The 16,265-nt window shown below is 40.4% G+C and overlaps 1 protein-coding gene and 1 long non-coding RNA gene across 7 annotated transcripts in view; one reads left to right on the plus strand and one right to left on the minus strand.

The window, feature by feature from the left end:
* Nucleotides 1-2,024: 2,024 nt before the first annotated feature.
* On the plus strand, nt 2,025-8,338 carry LOC307037323. The gene is made up of 4 exons (XR_013807651.1): nt 2,025-2,398; nt 6,424-6,520; nt 6,840-6,992; nt 7,206-8,338. It is a non-coding gene; the product is annotated as an uncharacterized lncRNA (long non-coding RNA).
* A 4,020-nt stretch (nt 8,339-12,358) lies between these two features.
* The window catches only part of scn8aa (sodium channel, voltage gated, type VIII, alpha subunit a), a 44,286-nt gene continuing 40,379 nt past the window's right edge, over nt 12,359-16,265 (minus strand). For all 6 annotated transcript variants that reach the window (XM_079678078.1, XM_079678075.1, XM_079678077.1 and 3 more), the window contains one exon: nt 12,359-16,201. In XM_079678078.1, coding sequence (XP_079534204.1) covers nt 15,042-16,201 — 1,160 coding nt within the window. In that variant the 3' untranslated portion in view covers nt 12,359-15,041. The remainder of the gene's footprint in view (nt 16,202-16,265) is intronic.

Genomic DNA, 16,265 nt, shown 5'->3' on the forward strand with positions numbered 1-16,265 from the left:
AGATTACAAATTAGTGGAGAAAATAACAAAAACCTACATCAAAACATGTCGCGCTAGGTAGCCAAAATAGCTAACATGGTTTACCTTGGTCTTTGTCTGGTAAAAACTGGTCTTCAATGGCATTAAAACGATAAAAACGATGGTGTAGTTAATCCATAGGTTAATCCAATGTGTCTGTGTCCCCTTTGAAATGTTCTGATAATCCATAAGCAATAAAACAGCTTTTCCGTTTCCAGATATCAGAGCAGGGATAAGAAGCTTGCATGCGGAAAAACGCCACCTTTTTTTAACATGAGAGTCTATGGGATGATTTCCCTTTGATTCTATTGGCTCTAACGGTCAGGAAGAGATGTCAAAATCGAACAAGGGGGGTCAGAGATATGGAAAATCCACCCCAATGGCCCCAGAAGAGGTTTTTTTTTGCTAAATCTGTCTAGAAAGGTTAAATATATCTTGTTTTGCATCAATCTTGATACAGGGTACTTATTATCTATTGTACTTTGGATTCCTAAAGCTTTTAGTCTACTAACCCATCATCCAAGGTTAGTTTTTTCACTATAAGTACAACATTTTTTTGGGACGGACACTCTAATTTACAGTTTTTTACCATGTTCAATCTCAATTTTCTTTAAAATAAAAAACATCTATATTGATTCTCTCCATCCAACTCACAGGTTTATCATTACTTTGAAAAAAAAAGATTATTAATTTAACCCTTTTAGAAGGGAAGATATGGTCATTTGTTCTGGGAATGTCATTTTCGAGCCTGAAACCTGAAAAACAGGCTTGGGGCCTAACAGGTTAGAATTGTAAAATGCACTAAAAGCCAAATCTAGATTTATTTTCTGTCTCCATCCATTCTACTGAGCTGAGAATGGGAGCTCGGGGGGCGGGGCTTAAGGGGCGCATGCTCTGTGAGCGCACATACGGGTTCTTCTGCTTTGAAAGCTAGGCATGACGGGTAATCTGTGACATTTCGCTCTCTCAAAAGTTGAGCCATTTTGTCATCATGCGCCAATGAGCAGCTCTCATAGGAAAGAACGAGACCCTGCCTCCGACGCTGTATCCAGTTCTTATTATACATCCATGATACACACCATGATACACACCCACTGAACTGATTACCCAAGATCTTCAGCAATGGTTGAAGCTCGGTGATTGGATTGTTTAGCCGCAATGCACGTTGGGATATGGTGTTAATGCAATATGAAATCCGAAAACCTTAAAATAATACTTTATTCCGCGTGTGCTTGTTTTTCTCTTTGTAAGTCATCACATAACGGCATTGTAATACACGGTTCGGCTGCATTAAATATTACACATCTGCCCTAGTTATTTATTTATAGAGCCCTGATTAGAAGATTTCTAGACAAACTGGAAGAACTGCCACCAAAACTGAATACGTGACGTGGATCATAAATATATCAGCAATTACACAACATCTTCAATTTCTCTTCACACAATACGTCTCCTTGCAGTATCAACATTAATTGGGCTGACTTTTATATTTGATCCAATTGGTAGATAGGTTATATTTACACCATAACGGTGCACAGCTGATAGAAATGGACTTTTAAAGATATTACAGATTTTCTTTGAATATGAGAATGTAAATACTGAGTTGAAAGAATAGTCAGGGGTTTTGGGGGATGGGAGACACATCTATGGAATCAGAATTTCAATAGAGAGGCGAAGTCCCTCCCTTTCCGGTGGACCTCATGGGACCTTATTCCGTAAAAATTATGTATTGAAGTCAATGGCGAGAGAAAACGTATCTTTCGATCCCATTTGAATTGTGCCATGAATTACACATATGATGGTTGTCAATCTTAAAAAATAATTTCCATATCAAAAAAAGTCACAGTTTGTCGTAAAACTGTTGAAATATAAGTTTCAGGTGATCACAGCCCCGTCCTTATCAACAGGGAGGGAGTTGAGCAGGTTTCACGTTTTAAATATTTAGGGATTTATTTTGATGCTCAGTTAGGCTGGGCCCATCAGGTGGATCAGGTATTGTCACGATTCTCATGTTATGTCACGTTTATAGTTTTGTTGGTTTGGGTGTTTTTGCTGTTTTCCCTGTCATGTTTTCCTCTGGGTTATTGTCTGGTCCTTTTCCCTGTGTTTTTCCTCTTGTCATTAGTTTCCCTGGTGTGTCTAATTGTCTGATTATGTTCACCTGTGGCCCCTGTGTTTTCTCCTCCCTCCTCACCTGTGTCTTGTTGTGTGATTAGTCTTGTGTGTATTTAAGTTCTGGGTTTTCGGTTCGTCTTGTGCCATGACTAGTTCTTCGGTGAGTGTTCTGTTTTGTCATTGTTTATATCATAGCCTTGAAATAAAGGAGTTTTTTCAGTTTATATCTGCATTTGGGTCCTGCTTCCTTCACAAACTGTGACAGGTATGCTCAAAGATAAGCCAGCGCCTGCATTTTCTGCGTATGCTCAGGGTTCATGGAGTGGATAAATGTATCATGTTAATGTTCTACAGGGCAGCAATTGAGTCTATTATTCGTTATGGCATCACAACATGGTTTGGTAACTTGTCAGTTAAATCGAAATCACAACTCCAGAGCTTGATAAAAAGGGCTGGAAAAATAATTGGCATGCTTCCACCATCCTCTCTTCAGGAGATGGTGAGAAAGCAAGGCCGTAAAATTACATGCGACCCCAAACACATCCTGTATAGAGAGTTTGAGTTGCTGCCCTCAGGCAGAAGGTATAGATTAAACAAACTATAGATTGAACAGGTATAAGTTTTCCTTTGTTCCGCTGTCAATCAAGCTGCTGAACAGTCAGAAACAATTGTGATTATGCTGTGTTAGGAGTTGTTGGGAGGTGCAATGTTTACAGTGTAGTTTGTGCAATCGAGAAGGTTAAATAGGGAAAGTGCATTATGTGTAAATGGGGATATGTGCAATTTGACGGACACTATGCATAGGTGCAATAGGGACAGTGCAATATTGATTTGTGTATGAATACAGTAGAGAAGGTGCAATATTTGATTATGTATGTGCAATAAGGAAAGTGCTGTACCTGTATGTTTGTTTCTTTGCCATGTGATATGTGATCTCTGTTCTGTATCTATGACTGATTGACCTGAATATTTTGTTTATCTCGATGCCCAAGACACATTTCTCCTAAGGGAGACACTAAAGCTCTATTATGAAAAATACGCAACTAGAAAGACTACCAATCCCAGAGTCGCATAAGTGGTGTCCTGATGTCATAGTTTTCATAATTGACTTTTTTCTCTTTTTTTTTAAAGTAATACATGATTGTCACAAGGCCTTGTCTCTACATTACAATAAAATATAAAAAATATTTGATTAATTAATTTGAATAACAATTCAAGTTAGTAGCTATTAAAGGCAAAAGACAGAAATGTATAATTCTTTCTTTAATAGAAATGTTTCTTCTGCCCGTAAAGTGTCCATACCGGGCTTTTCTGGATAAGCGCATTTTTAAAGAATTGTCATTGTCCATGCCGGTTTCAGTTGGATTATTTGTCACAGTTGCTCCGATCAGATTGGTCTCCTCCATTTTGTAGATTATTTACGACTTTTGAATCCACATAAACACATGGGCAAAATCCGGCTTACTTTGAGCACGTGTGTTTTAAACAGTTTAATCCCTTTGTGAATTGTTTCCACTTCCCCGCCGACCTTTAATTTCTCCATACAGCGGCAATCCAAATGAATTAATCCTGAGTCCAATAACCATCAAAGTCACTCCAATAGTGCTCCTTAATTACGCTTTCATCCTCCTTTAGCAAAATACTTCACATTCATCTAGTTTGTGGCAGTAGTTGTAGCATTTTTTAGACTTTTAAACTTTAATTACCCCCCCCCCCCCCCCCCACACTGTGTTTACATGCTTATTTATACAATATGTGTGATTATTAGGGCCGGGACTTTAACGCGTTAATTAAGATTAATTAATTACACAAAAATTAACGTGTTAAAAAAATTTAAGCATTTTAATCGCACTTATTTTTGCACCGCGGAACGTTTCTCACTGGATGAGTTTCAGCGGTACCGATTATACTGGAGCACCAACTAACGTTCATGACTTCAAACAACAAACCACAGTGAACAATAGTCAAACATGAACGAACAAGCTGATGAGACCGCTTTGGTTGGCCCTGTGGATGGGACATTTTGTTTTAAAAAAAACGGACGGATGGAAGCATCGATAAGAGCACGGTTGTTTGCAAATTATGCAAAAAGGAATTTGCATATCACCGCAGCACATCAAGCCTCAAGTATCACCTCAATGCAAAACCTATAGCAGCTAGCGTGGAAGCTAGCGTGGACGTTAGCCCGACTCGGAGTACAAGGACCCACACCCAATTCGTGTTGATCAAACAGTGGCCTATGCAACAGAGAGATTTTATTTTTCATCAGGATATTGGAAGAATAGGAGGGATTGAGGTCAATCACTGGCACTTTTTTTTTTTTTTTTAAATGGTACAGTACACTTTATGTTGAACTATTTATTATGCTGTTGGTGCAACTGGCACTTTATGTTGAACTGTTTATTGTTTTGGCCAAGGTTATTGAGAGAGTTGGACTGAAATGTATTAGATTTTTTAAATCAACTGTTGGTAAATCAACAAAGTCTGTTATGGCCTCTGAAGCAACAGAGAGATGTTTTCTAATAGTCAGGGTTTCCAATGTTCTGAATGTACTTGAAAGTATTGTGTTATACTTAAAAAACAAAGTGTTAAAGTTTACAGAAGGTCTACCTACCTATAGGCTTCCTGAATCTCTGAAATGTACTATATTCCTAAATATGCTATTGCTACACTTTATGGCAAAAATTGCACTTTTCTGTTGGTCTTGGTTAAGAACCACCTTGAAAAAAATAAACAATGTTTTGTTGCTTAAGCTTATGTATTCAGTCATTATTCAATGGTATTCTAAAATCCATGTGAAAAAAATTGCTTCGCACTGTTCTCAGATCAAATATTTATATGTGATTAAAAATGCGATTAATTGCGATTAATTAATTACAAAGCCTGTAATTAATTAGATTAATTTTTTTAATCGAGTCCCGGCCCTAGTGATTATGCTAACATCATGAGACAAAAGTTGGTTCCGTGTTGTGTGTAGTGAGAACACGCTAGAGTGAGGGGGGCCCCCAAGCCAAAGCTCGCTTAGGGCCTCCAAAAGTCTAGGGCCGGCCCTGCATAGTTTCCATGTCCCTCCGCGCTCTCCCTAAAGGGATAGTCCGCATTACTCTGTGACTGTAGCTCAACTAACATTAACTCTATATCACTATAACTTTAGCTCACTGTAGCAAGTTTAGCGAAGTAAATAGTCCTTCCTTGGCTAGCTGTAGCAATATTTGCTTGCATTGTCATTGCAATCAAATATTTCACGAAATAAGACATTCTCCAACAACTAAAGTAAACGAAACAAAGTAAATTAATGTTTAAATACTTAACGTTAAATGTGTCCTTGTGGTGTGTTGCAAAAATAGATTAGTTCCCAACAGTGTCTGTGGGATAACAAACAAAGCTCAAGACCTAATAATGGTCCTTTATCATGGTGGACAATATTGGAAGGACTCAATTATTAACAAAGCAATAACTTACTTTGGTGACCGGGCATATAATGTTTTGTTTGAATTTGATGTTGTCACATGTTGCAGAACAACTTCGGTCATTTCTGTCTCAGAGGACTTTACGAATGCAGAAAACCTTGACTATTGAATGGATAAAGGTAGTGGAGGATATATGTGGAGGAGAAGAGGCTGGAGTAAAAGGTTTATGTTTTTTTTCTTCTCTTTTGTCTCCTTCACTTGCGCATCCAACAATGGCTGTATAATAAGAGAACTTTTGGAGAGTATCGTTGCTGCTTCTTCAATTTTCCTCCAAATATTGGCATGGAGTCCATAAGGGACTACAGCTAAATGTACTTAATGGTTTTCAAATATTAGAGGAGTGAATAATGCAGTTTAGGAGTCATATCATTGATGTCATACACCGGAACAACATTTCTTCACACCTGCTACTCTCTGGAGGTGTGAGTGGGCTCTGACCTTTGAACTTTGTTGAGGGGACATGCCACATGTCATCATAGTTCAGATATGCTCGGATCCAGACCACCTTAATGAGGAAAACAGTCATCAAATGTGTCCCTGGAACACCTGCTGCCTTTATAAAATGACAGGTATCAGAACTTGAACGTTGGTTCTCTCTTCAAGTGTGTGTCTTCAAGGTGTTGTTTAAAGGCAAGGGGGGGCTTCTCTGTGGCTTTATCACTATTTCACTGCATGTTCTAGAGACAAGCAAGGACAGTACTTTGTTGAACACATTATCAAATTCCCTCGAAGGTGAGTTTTTGATTTTCTTGGGTTTTATAAATGAACTTATTTAGCAGGATAAACTGTGTGTTTATGCTCTTAGTCATGTGTTTACCAGGCGACCTGAGGATGAGCCTTCAAGTGTTGTGTGTGCTGGTCCTGTTTCTCTGTCCGAGCACTGATGAGATGGTTGTCGACAAAAAAAGAATGTCGAGGTGTGTATTCAGTCTCTTTCTGTGTGGCATTTTCAGACTTTTAGCAGCAGTTTGATAAATGTATACATTTTTGTAGTACATTTTACAGAAAAATCTAAAACAATGTAATTAAATTGTCATTTATAGAGATTGATAAAGAAAACATCAGCAGATTAAATATATTTATATATATAAAACATAATCGTTAGTTGCAGCACAGTCTAGATACATTTCATGTCTGTTGTGAAAGCTACTGTATTTGAAAAATGTAACATGATGTTTAGCATTGAAATTGACTGTAAGTAAAAAAACATCCCTTAATCAACTCCACTTTTCTTAGATGGCATTCATATCGGATGGAAAAAGGAGAAAATCTCATCATCCGGAACTTCAAAAGGCATTCAGATGGGACATTCGGCAGCGACTTGACCCAATACCTTGATAAAATGAAAGCGAAAAATTTTGTAGAATGGCTGAGCAGCACCAAACAATGGTGAGCTGAAAGAAACATTTAAACCAAAATATACTTTAAAACTGTTTTAAATCATTGAGATGTGATAAGAGTAAAATAATCCCTCTTTTACCAGTTGTGTGGACTGATTAAAGATATTATTATAATTTTGGATCCAAAAACGGTTCACAGGTTGTGTAATTATTATTTTTTTGGATGTAACCTCGACTTCAACTCCTTATATTTTACTTACAGCTGCCATAATGAACTGCTCGGCCTTGCAGCAGAAGTCTAATACAGCTCAGATTACATTTGCAGTATGCTTGATACTGCTTTACATCATCCAGCTGCATGAAAGAAGATGAATCCTCTGCACCAACATAGAATATTGTTGTGAGTTTATTTATGCTATATATATTTTTTAATTAAAGGTGCATTTCGCACATTGCTGTTTCCAAATGTTGAAGAAAAAAATGTAATGTGTTTTTTATATGAATACTTTTTGTTTTGAAATACACGTCGACCGACTTAATGTTTTTTCAATTGTAATCATGTTGAAATACTGACCACTGATTCTGTTTTTGCCACTTTTGATTTTTGAACTTTTTTCAAACTTTTTTTCTGAATGCGTTGTGGCTTTTACCTGTATGCCGTTGTGATGCACACAATGACAATAATTAAAAGGTTAAATAATGTGTTTTATATTGACATTGAATATAAGTACTGTCTTTTAAATAGCTTAGTACCGAATGAATGAATAGACAAGGCAGTAGTGATTGGTCTAAAAATATGGCACATTTGATGCATGCACAGGGATGACCAGGCGTGGGTGCTGTTGTTCAGCAAATCAGAATAAAACAAGCAGCCAAACATCTCTCAATGCAAGCTGATAAAGGCAATGGGTGTGAAGCATAGACTGTGGTGTGAAGGCATGCATCTGCTTTGTTTGCTTTTACAGTGGATGCTGTATATAGCGTGCACTTTGTTCACACACATTTACATTGTTGCACAATGAGGTTATGCAATTAGGCTGTCAGAAAAATATAGTAAGTAACAGAGTTAACATTGTATTGGATAGTAGGGCAGGTGTATTTTAGATAGCTGGAGAGAAACTGTTGTAACTGCTTGGGATTTGTTATGTATATGTGTGCGCTGGTAATGGATTGGTGGGAGGTTAGTTATATGTCTGCCTCATTGAGGAATGTAATGTATGGGGGTGAAGCTGTGGTGGCTCTTGGCTTCTGGCCATACTGTATAGCCATGATGGAGAGCTCCCTCTTTGGGCTCCATCCTCCCTCCTCAGTCTGACTCTCTGGGGAGAAAGGGAGACCTGGGGAAGAGGGGGAGGGAGGAAAGCACTGTTCGAAGTGTGGGGGGGGGGGAGCTCGGCTCCCCCGAAGAGGGAGCCGAGCTCGGCTCCCCCGAAGAGGGAGCCGAGCTCGGCTCCCCCGAAGAGGGAGGGAGCTCGGCTCCCCCGAAGAGGGAGGGAGCTCGGCTCCCCCGAAGAGGGAGGGAGCTCCCCTGAAGGCCGACTTTGAAATAAATAGGGGGAGCCCAAAAATATCGTGCATATTTGTGTCACACAGATTAGAAATGCTGAGTTTCTGTAAATAAAAGTTCTTGAAATAAATAATAGTCACTGTTCATTACAGTTTCTGAATATTTGTTTTATATTTGTGAATATTTCTGGGTGTTGGCATCTGTAGCTACGTGGCGGCACTGCATTCTACGCTACTTACGTTGCTATGGTTACGGCAGGAGATGCTGGCGCGGTATTTGATATTTTCATACTGATATTCTTTTTAACTCTGGCTTTGTAATAAAAAATATTGCGAAACGAAAACAGCCAAGACTCGCAGCTTTTGGATTCACAAACGAAGGAGTCTAAAAATGACAACGTGAACGGTGCCTTTTAACTGGACACAGAAAAGATGGAGTGAGTGGAATGCAAGGTATCCATGGCTTTTCAAACAAAAATAAAAAATGTTGATGTGAGATTTGCAAAGAGGCAAAAAGTATATTGATCTCCCTGCCGCTCGCAAAAAAATCCACCTGAGTGCATGCACCTTTCACAAGAATGGATTCAGGGAAAAGTCAGCAGTGATCAACAGAATAACCTGCGGGAAAATATTTATAAGCACCTTAAGAGCCAGGCACAACAAACAAGATAGGCCTATTGGCATATTGGCAATCAATGTGGATCTAATGCAGGAAACATATACATCTTTCAGGTCTGCCTATATGATTGCCAAATAAATGCTCCCCCGAAAGCAAATGGGTAATTCGAACACTGGAAGCACAGCACACAACCCTCTGATCTCAGTCAAGGGTTGAAATGGGATCATATAGCCTAGTAGGAAAACCCCCTTTTACTGCTGGCTACTTGCACTTACCGCCTGTCTGACATTTACCAGCAAGATTGCTTCAAAAGGTTTCCCAGCATTTGATTGCAATTGGGATGGACAGTGTCAATGATGTATCAATATCATTAGTAATAGGCTACATGATAATATTCAGTGTTTAATATCGCGTATAACAAGCCAAAGCCTCTCCTTAAAAAAGGCTAATCCTGTCAAAGGAAATACTGTTACACGTTTAATTGTTATATTTAGTCACGTTCACATCTACCCACAGAGAAACCACCACATAATATGTGGCAACATGCTTCAGAGGAAGGGCGGGGGATGAGAGCAAGGCGAGCTGAGGGGGAGTGTAGGTGTGGCTGTTAGAATTAGGTCGAGCTGCTCCTCACACTAAAAACAAATTGTATGGCTGTGTTTAGCTTCACGACAAACAGCGCTGTCATTTTATCATCCGACCCCAGACGAGGAGCCTCAGAGCCGGGCAGAGGATGTTCGCTGTTCCCGGCTCCACCTCCAGCACCGAGGCGAACAGCTTCTTTTCAGCGCACCTGCTCCCGTCGGCACTTTACCTCCTCGTAAACGAGCCTAATTTTGGGATTAAATGCCTTTTTTTGGTGGGATTTTTTGTATGGGTGTAGGAGCAGTTTAGGGAGCCGTGCATGGGCTAAAAGTGATGGAGGCACTGGGCCAAACTGGGAGGGTGCTGCTGACTCAGCCTCGACTGCTGCATTAATTTATCTGCACTGCGGTGCACCACCACCTCCCTTCGCCTTCTCTTTTCCTTACCTCCCCCCTCCCTTCCCGATTCTCTCTCTTCTCTTCTCCTCTCCTCTCCTCTCCTCTCCTCTCCTCTCCTCGCCACCCCACCCCACTGCACTCTCAAATGCTGGAGTATGGCAGGCAGTGACACGAGTTGGAGAGGGAGAGGGTCGATTGTCAATAAGGCGCATGTTCCCATTGCCAACATGTGTAGATGATAGATAACAGAGAGGGACAGTTGAAAATATCATACTAAAAATCCAGGGGGCCGGAGGAAAGGCGGGGGAGGAGGGGAAGTCGAAAAGACTCCACGTGACTTGAGGGAAGGAAAGGACGCAGCATTTTGTAATGGGACCAAAGGGAAAGGGAGGAGAGAAAGGAAGGGTAGTCCATGGAGAATTTGCCATCAATTCAGGGTTTGGTGAAAACTCGATGCATCATTTACATTACAATTCCACCCACTCTCCAAAAAGGGTTTCTTACCCTTCTCCTCCCTGAGAAGCAATAACAGATCAATATTCCCCAACATCTCAGCCCTGATCTGGTGAGGTTTTGAGGTTACGAGGGCAATGAATGTAATATCATACCTCTAGGCTATTTACTTTATGGTGGACCACAAACAAGAGCATCACGGTACAGATGGGCTGCATACAAATGGAGCTATAGTCCATCTTCTGCCTGTGAGTGGGATGTTAACACAGCGCTCTTAACAAATTCAATAAGTCCATTACACTTAAAAGGCTGCCTTTCATGACCCCGTTACCACAGCACCACTCAGCTCCCTTTCACAGGATGTTTTGCAATCCACTTGGGTCCTCATAAATCACCACAAAAGTTAAATAATCTGCACAAAATGGTGACCATTACTTAAAGTGGACCCAATTAATCTGAAAAGAGCCTGAAGGAGAAAGGAAAACCAACACACGATTCGTAACTGGAAGGCTGCTTTATTGGTAATAAAAAGGTTTGTACTCAAATGAAGACAATCTTTCATATATTCTTACCATGATTCCAAGTGGTTATGCAACACACGATCAGTACTGTATATCCTCCTTTATCACGGTGTCAAATGATAACAACAGTTTGAAAAGCACTTTTAAAAATGTCAGCAAAAAGAAAAAAAACGCCCATAATAAACCATGCTAAAAAAGAATATTGTCAAATATTGGTACAAAAATAAATTTCAGATGGAAACAGAAACATTGAAGAAATACAACGGAAATATAGAAGGCAAGCTGCTTTTTCACAAGCCAAGTGGGTGACACACATAGCACTAAGAACAGGACATTTAGCTGTTTTCTGTTAACATCACAAACTGTTGAATATTAAGATGAAGTGGGTTGTCTCTGGATGATCCTCCGGCAGTAGTTCTGACTCGACATCCCTGATAAATGTTGTGCTCACCCCCAAACCTCCACCCTCCACAGTTTGGACCGTTTCTTTTTTTTTCCAGTGTGTAATTGACATCCAAATTTCCAGAAAAAGCAGAAAAAGGCACATGCCATTGAGTGGAACATTAGAGACAAACCATTCAACAAAAATACATTTGAGGATGAGAAGCAAGTACATGGTTGTATGCATGTTGACCTGTAATGGCACTGATGTGTGGGTATGGGAAAAGGCCCTGGGTGTAGGTACCGTCTCAGGGAGATCACTGGTAACATTGGTTGGCAGTAAGGAGTCACCAGTGTGTGTTTTAGTGTCCGTGACTGTGGGTGTGTCCTGTATACTCGGTGAAAGGGAGAGATATGACAGTAAGTGAGAAATGTGCTGGTAACATTATCCTTTCATCATGATCAGGCTACAATCCATGGCAAGCAGCTCCAGTAACATCGCACATGAGCTATCCCCCAACATAGAAGGGTGCTGGAAACAACCAGTTTTTAGACATCCACTGAACGTGTTGCACATAAATCAAATGTGACAGTGTTGTTCTGTTTTATGTATCTACATATAGACATATATGTATACATGTATATATCTTTTGTATTATATAATATCTATATTTCATTCAATTTCCGTCAACAAAGTGAAAAGTTTCTCAAAAATCCAAAAAGGTAACAAATGTGACAAAGGGCATAGCTGGAAGCCATTCTATATTATTGTTATTATTCATTTTTTGATTATTACTAGTAATATTCTTTTTTATTCCATATTTACAAAAAACACAACAAAGCATGCCGATAAAATAAAAGAATATAATACAATATTTATAGTTTCGCTCAAAAAGTTTGTTCTTTTCAGCGATTGTGCCATTTACATCATAGCCTGCACTGTACATAATAGGTTTTTGTGTTTTATTTGTTTTTTGCTTGTTTTTTTCTTGTTTTTTTCAAGTGTGAATGTATCATTCTAAAACATTACATCAAAGATGAACGTGGATACATTGGATGACATTACTCACTTCTCGTGTGGTTCTCATTGGGAATGTATTTGGTTTCAGTGTGCAGCAGCCAAACTGATTTGGAGACCTCATATTGTAAACAGACTTCAGTTATTGTTAAAGACAGGGGGTTCAGGTACAGGCAGTGTTAAACACACCAAATGGCATTAGTGGTGTGACAAAGGATGCCAGATGTATGTCCAGTCATCCAATTATAAATAGGACCATCACTCCTGTGTAGAAAATAAATGGCAGGAACACCTAAGTAGGCAGTTGTGTCTTGTCTACCACTTGACAAAGCCTCAGGTTTTATTTTTATGAAAAACACCCACAAGCTCATTATACAACAAAGCTGCGTTGATGTGAGGCCTGCTGATGTTAAATCTTGGCGAGTGTTCGCTTTACTACCTCCATCTCTGGCTAGTTGTTTTTGAAGCGGGTTATAGTACTTTAAAAGCCTGCAGGTATGTGAAAAGATGGTGCGAGCCTGGGTCCAACACCACACAGTGTTTAAGAGGTCCCACAAAAGCACAATGATACACTGACAAACATGGGACTTTCAGCACTCTGACTCAGACCAAACAATATTCACTTCTTCAGCTCTTCCATTTCTCTCTTGTCCTCATGGCAGTCTGTCCAAAACCCTGAAGGGAGGGGCTCTACTTATGTATTGGTCCAAGTTTGTGTTATTTATCACTCATCCACCTCCCTGAAATATCAGACAAATTCCATTTAATTCTACAGTCCAAACCACCTTCCATTCATGCTAGGCACGACAAGGCTTGTCCTTGTGACAATTCTCTGCTCACTCTGCTGTTTCAGATGGTCAGTGTTACTCGCACTGATCAAATCCTTTTTCTGAGAATGATTGCATCACAAGGACATCAGAGAAGGACTTCAAGGCTTTTTTTTTTTATCTAAAGCTGGCAACTCAAATTGTCCGAAAAGCATTACCTAAAACATCCCACAAAATTCTGATGTGGGTCCGACGGAGTACAAAATAGGAACTTGAAATGAAGGAAACAGTAAGATTACTGTCCAATTTACATGTATCTATCAAAATGTGTTTTTCAGTTTTCACTAGCCCAAAAAAAACAATTAAAACAGTATCGAAAGGGGAAATAAAAAATAAAATCATATTTCTGTCCCTACTTCTGGAACTACAGCAGTAGAGGGAATACCTTTTGACACTTGAGCACCAGACCCTTTCTGGTGCCAGCTATGGATTCCTTGGCGTGACATTCACCTGCTCTCATTGCCGTTACAGGGACCACAGGTAAGTAGGAGAGTGACTGTATGATGGATGTAAGTAAACAAAGAGATGTTAGCCCCAGAGTTGGTTCAGGGAAACTGGCATGGCTCTCCAAATCTGTGCATCCTCATCGGGAGGATTATCTGCTTCCTCATATTCACATTTTCAACACTACTAAAATTCAGAGCAGCAAAAAAAACTATTTTCTAGTTTGTGTTGTTGGCAGATCTCACTGAGACTTTGCCTCTGAGGGCTTACATTCTTCATTCACCTGAACTGTTAATCAAGGGCTGAAGTAAATATCTATCACGTATTAAAGAAAAAATAATGAAGGGCAGGAATGTATGACTATCATTCCCCCAATATTTTATATCCCAAATCCTAATTTTTAAGTTATAATCAATTCCCCAGTGGACATCCTTAAACTAAAGTCTAGCCACTGCAGTGGTCTGATAATTTGTGTCTTGTGGACTATGATTACTCATGCATGATTCCTGATCAAAACATACCTTCATGCAAGTCATTTCTATGCATTTAACGAGCACAATAATTATTAATCATCTGGAACTCGGCCTGAGCAAGGCTCCTTCAGCTCAAGTCAAAACAATGACTAATAACCCCCTACCCAGTCAGTGTGAAAGCCCATGTAGAACATTTCTTTTTCAATGTCAGTAAAACAAACAGGAGATGAAAAGACGAGTGACATGGGCTTAATGTTGTTTTTTTTTGCTGCTCAAATAATATTAAGATAGAAGTTCACTCAGCACATACAAACAAAAACAAAATCTTTGTCTACATTTCTGGGTTTCCCCCACTCTCGCTAGTGTTTCCTTCCTAGCTGAATTTTTTCTAGGAAGATTATTGTTTTCTTCTTGGTAAAGATGAGAAACACTGGTTTACAGAGCCTCCTTTAGACTGCTAACACAGTTCTAGTTGGATCTGTATCCAGTCCCGTAGCATTGGAGCGTTGCTGCGGGGTCCACACTCAGGTGGTGGCAGGGAATTTGCAATTCTTCGATAATCTAGCAGACATATCTGTGCCGTGGCAGTTGGTCCCAAAAAGTGAGTGTGATCGGCCAGCACACTGCAAGTCATTTTGTGTTTGTTGCTCATTTCTATGAACTTGGTCACTATGCAGCAAAGTTTCGTGGTAAACTGATTGTGTTTGGTTCAGCTGTCTATGACGACATAAGAAACCACATTGCCTCGGCAGTATTCAGTCTGTAAACGTTTTTTTTTTCTTACTAGCAAATGATCCCTTTTTCTACATTTGTTGAGTCTGGGCTCAGAATCTCGTCTTGGTGTGTTTAATGGACTTTGAGAGTCACTGAACCCTAACACTTAGATTCCCACTCGTCTTTTTGGTTTTTGTCCTTCTCTTTTCTGGCCCACTCCTCCTTGTTTTCGTCCTGCTTCTCCTTGTCAGGTTTGGTCACGCTGTCGTAGGAAGGCAGAGAGGCTGTAGATGGTGTGCTCTCCTTCTTCTCTTGGTTGGTCCCTCCATTCTCATACTTATTGTTAGAAAAAGTACGGCGCTTGAAGATGATACCTCGCCGGATGAGGTGGATGCGGTAGGCATTCTGGATAATTCTGGCAGAGACATCCTCCTGTTTGCGGCGAAGCGTGGTGGTGATGGGTTCATACGACACCTTCGAGGGGTTGGCTGCCACAAAACGCTCCTCCATCTGTTGCCTCAGCATGTCCAACTCTCCACTGTCACCCAGCACTCGCTTTGTGAAGGCAAACAGGATGTCCAGGCAGTGAATGCGATCGCCACTCACCATGGGCAGGTCCATGGCAATTAGCTCTATAGCGTTGGGCTTTGGCACACGAAGTGGGTGCTCAAGTGTGTCGGCAAAGTCAGCCAGCTTGGCAAAAGTAATAAATTGCGAGGCAGTGGGGTCAAACTTCTCCCAGATCTCGTAGAAGGTCTCAAAGTCGTCTTCACTGAGCGGATCAGCACTTTCCTCTGTGGCTACGCTGAAGTTCTCCAGGATGATGGCAATGTACATGTTGACCACAATCAGGAAAGAAATGATGATATACATTACAAAAAAGAAGATTCCCACTGAGGGGTTTCCACAGTCGCCCTTTACGGATGTACCAGGGTTCTCCAAAAGTGGATCACAGTCTGGTGGGTAGTTGAGGATCGGCAGCAGCAGTCCGTCCCATCCACCTGACGTGGTGATCATGAACAGAATGATCATACTGTTGCCAAAAGTCTCAAAGTTGTACAAGTCATCAACTCCCGCTCCGTGTCTTACGTAGCCAAAGTTGGACATTCCGAAGATGGAGAAGATGAACATGACCAGAAAAAGCAGTAGGCCAATGTTGAACAGGGCCGGCAGTGACATCATCAGAGCAAACAGCAAAGTCCGAATACCCTTAGCACTTTTGATCAGACGGAGGATACGGCCGATACGGGCCAACCTGATCACCCTGAACAGGGTCGGTGACACAAAATACTTCTCAATGATATCAGCCAGGAACATACCTGGGAGAAAAGCAGAGGCAAATAGATGAGAATGCAACAGACTCTCAATGTACTTATGAATTGC

This window comes from Notothenia rossii (assembly GCF_949606895.1).
Source record: "Notothenia rossii genome assembly, chromosome: 4".
In the NCBI taxonomy this organism is placed as follows: Eukaryota; Metazoa; Chordata; class Actinopteri; order Perciformes; family Nototheniidae; genus Notothenia; species Notothenia rossii.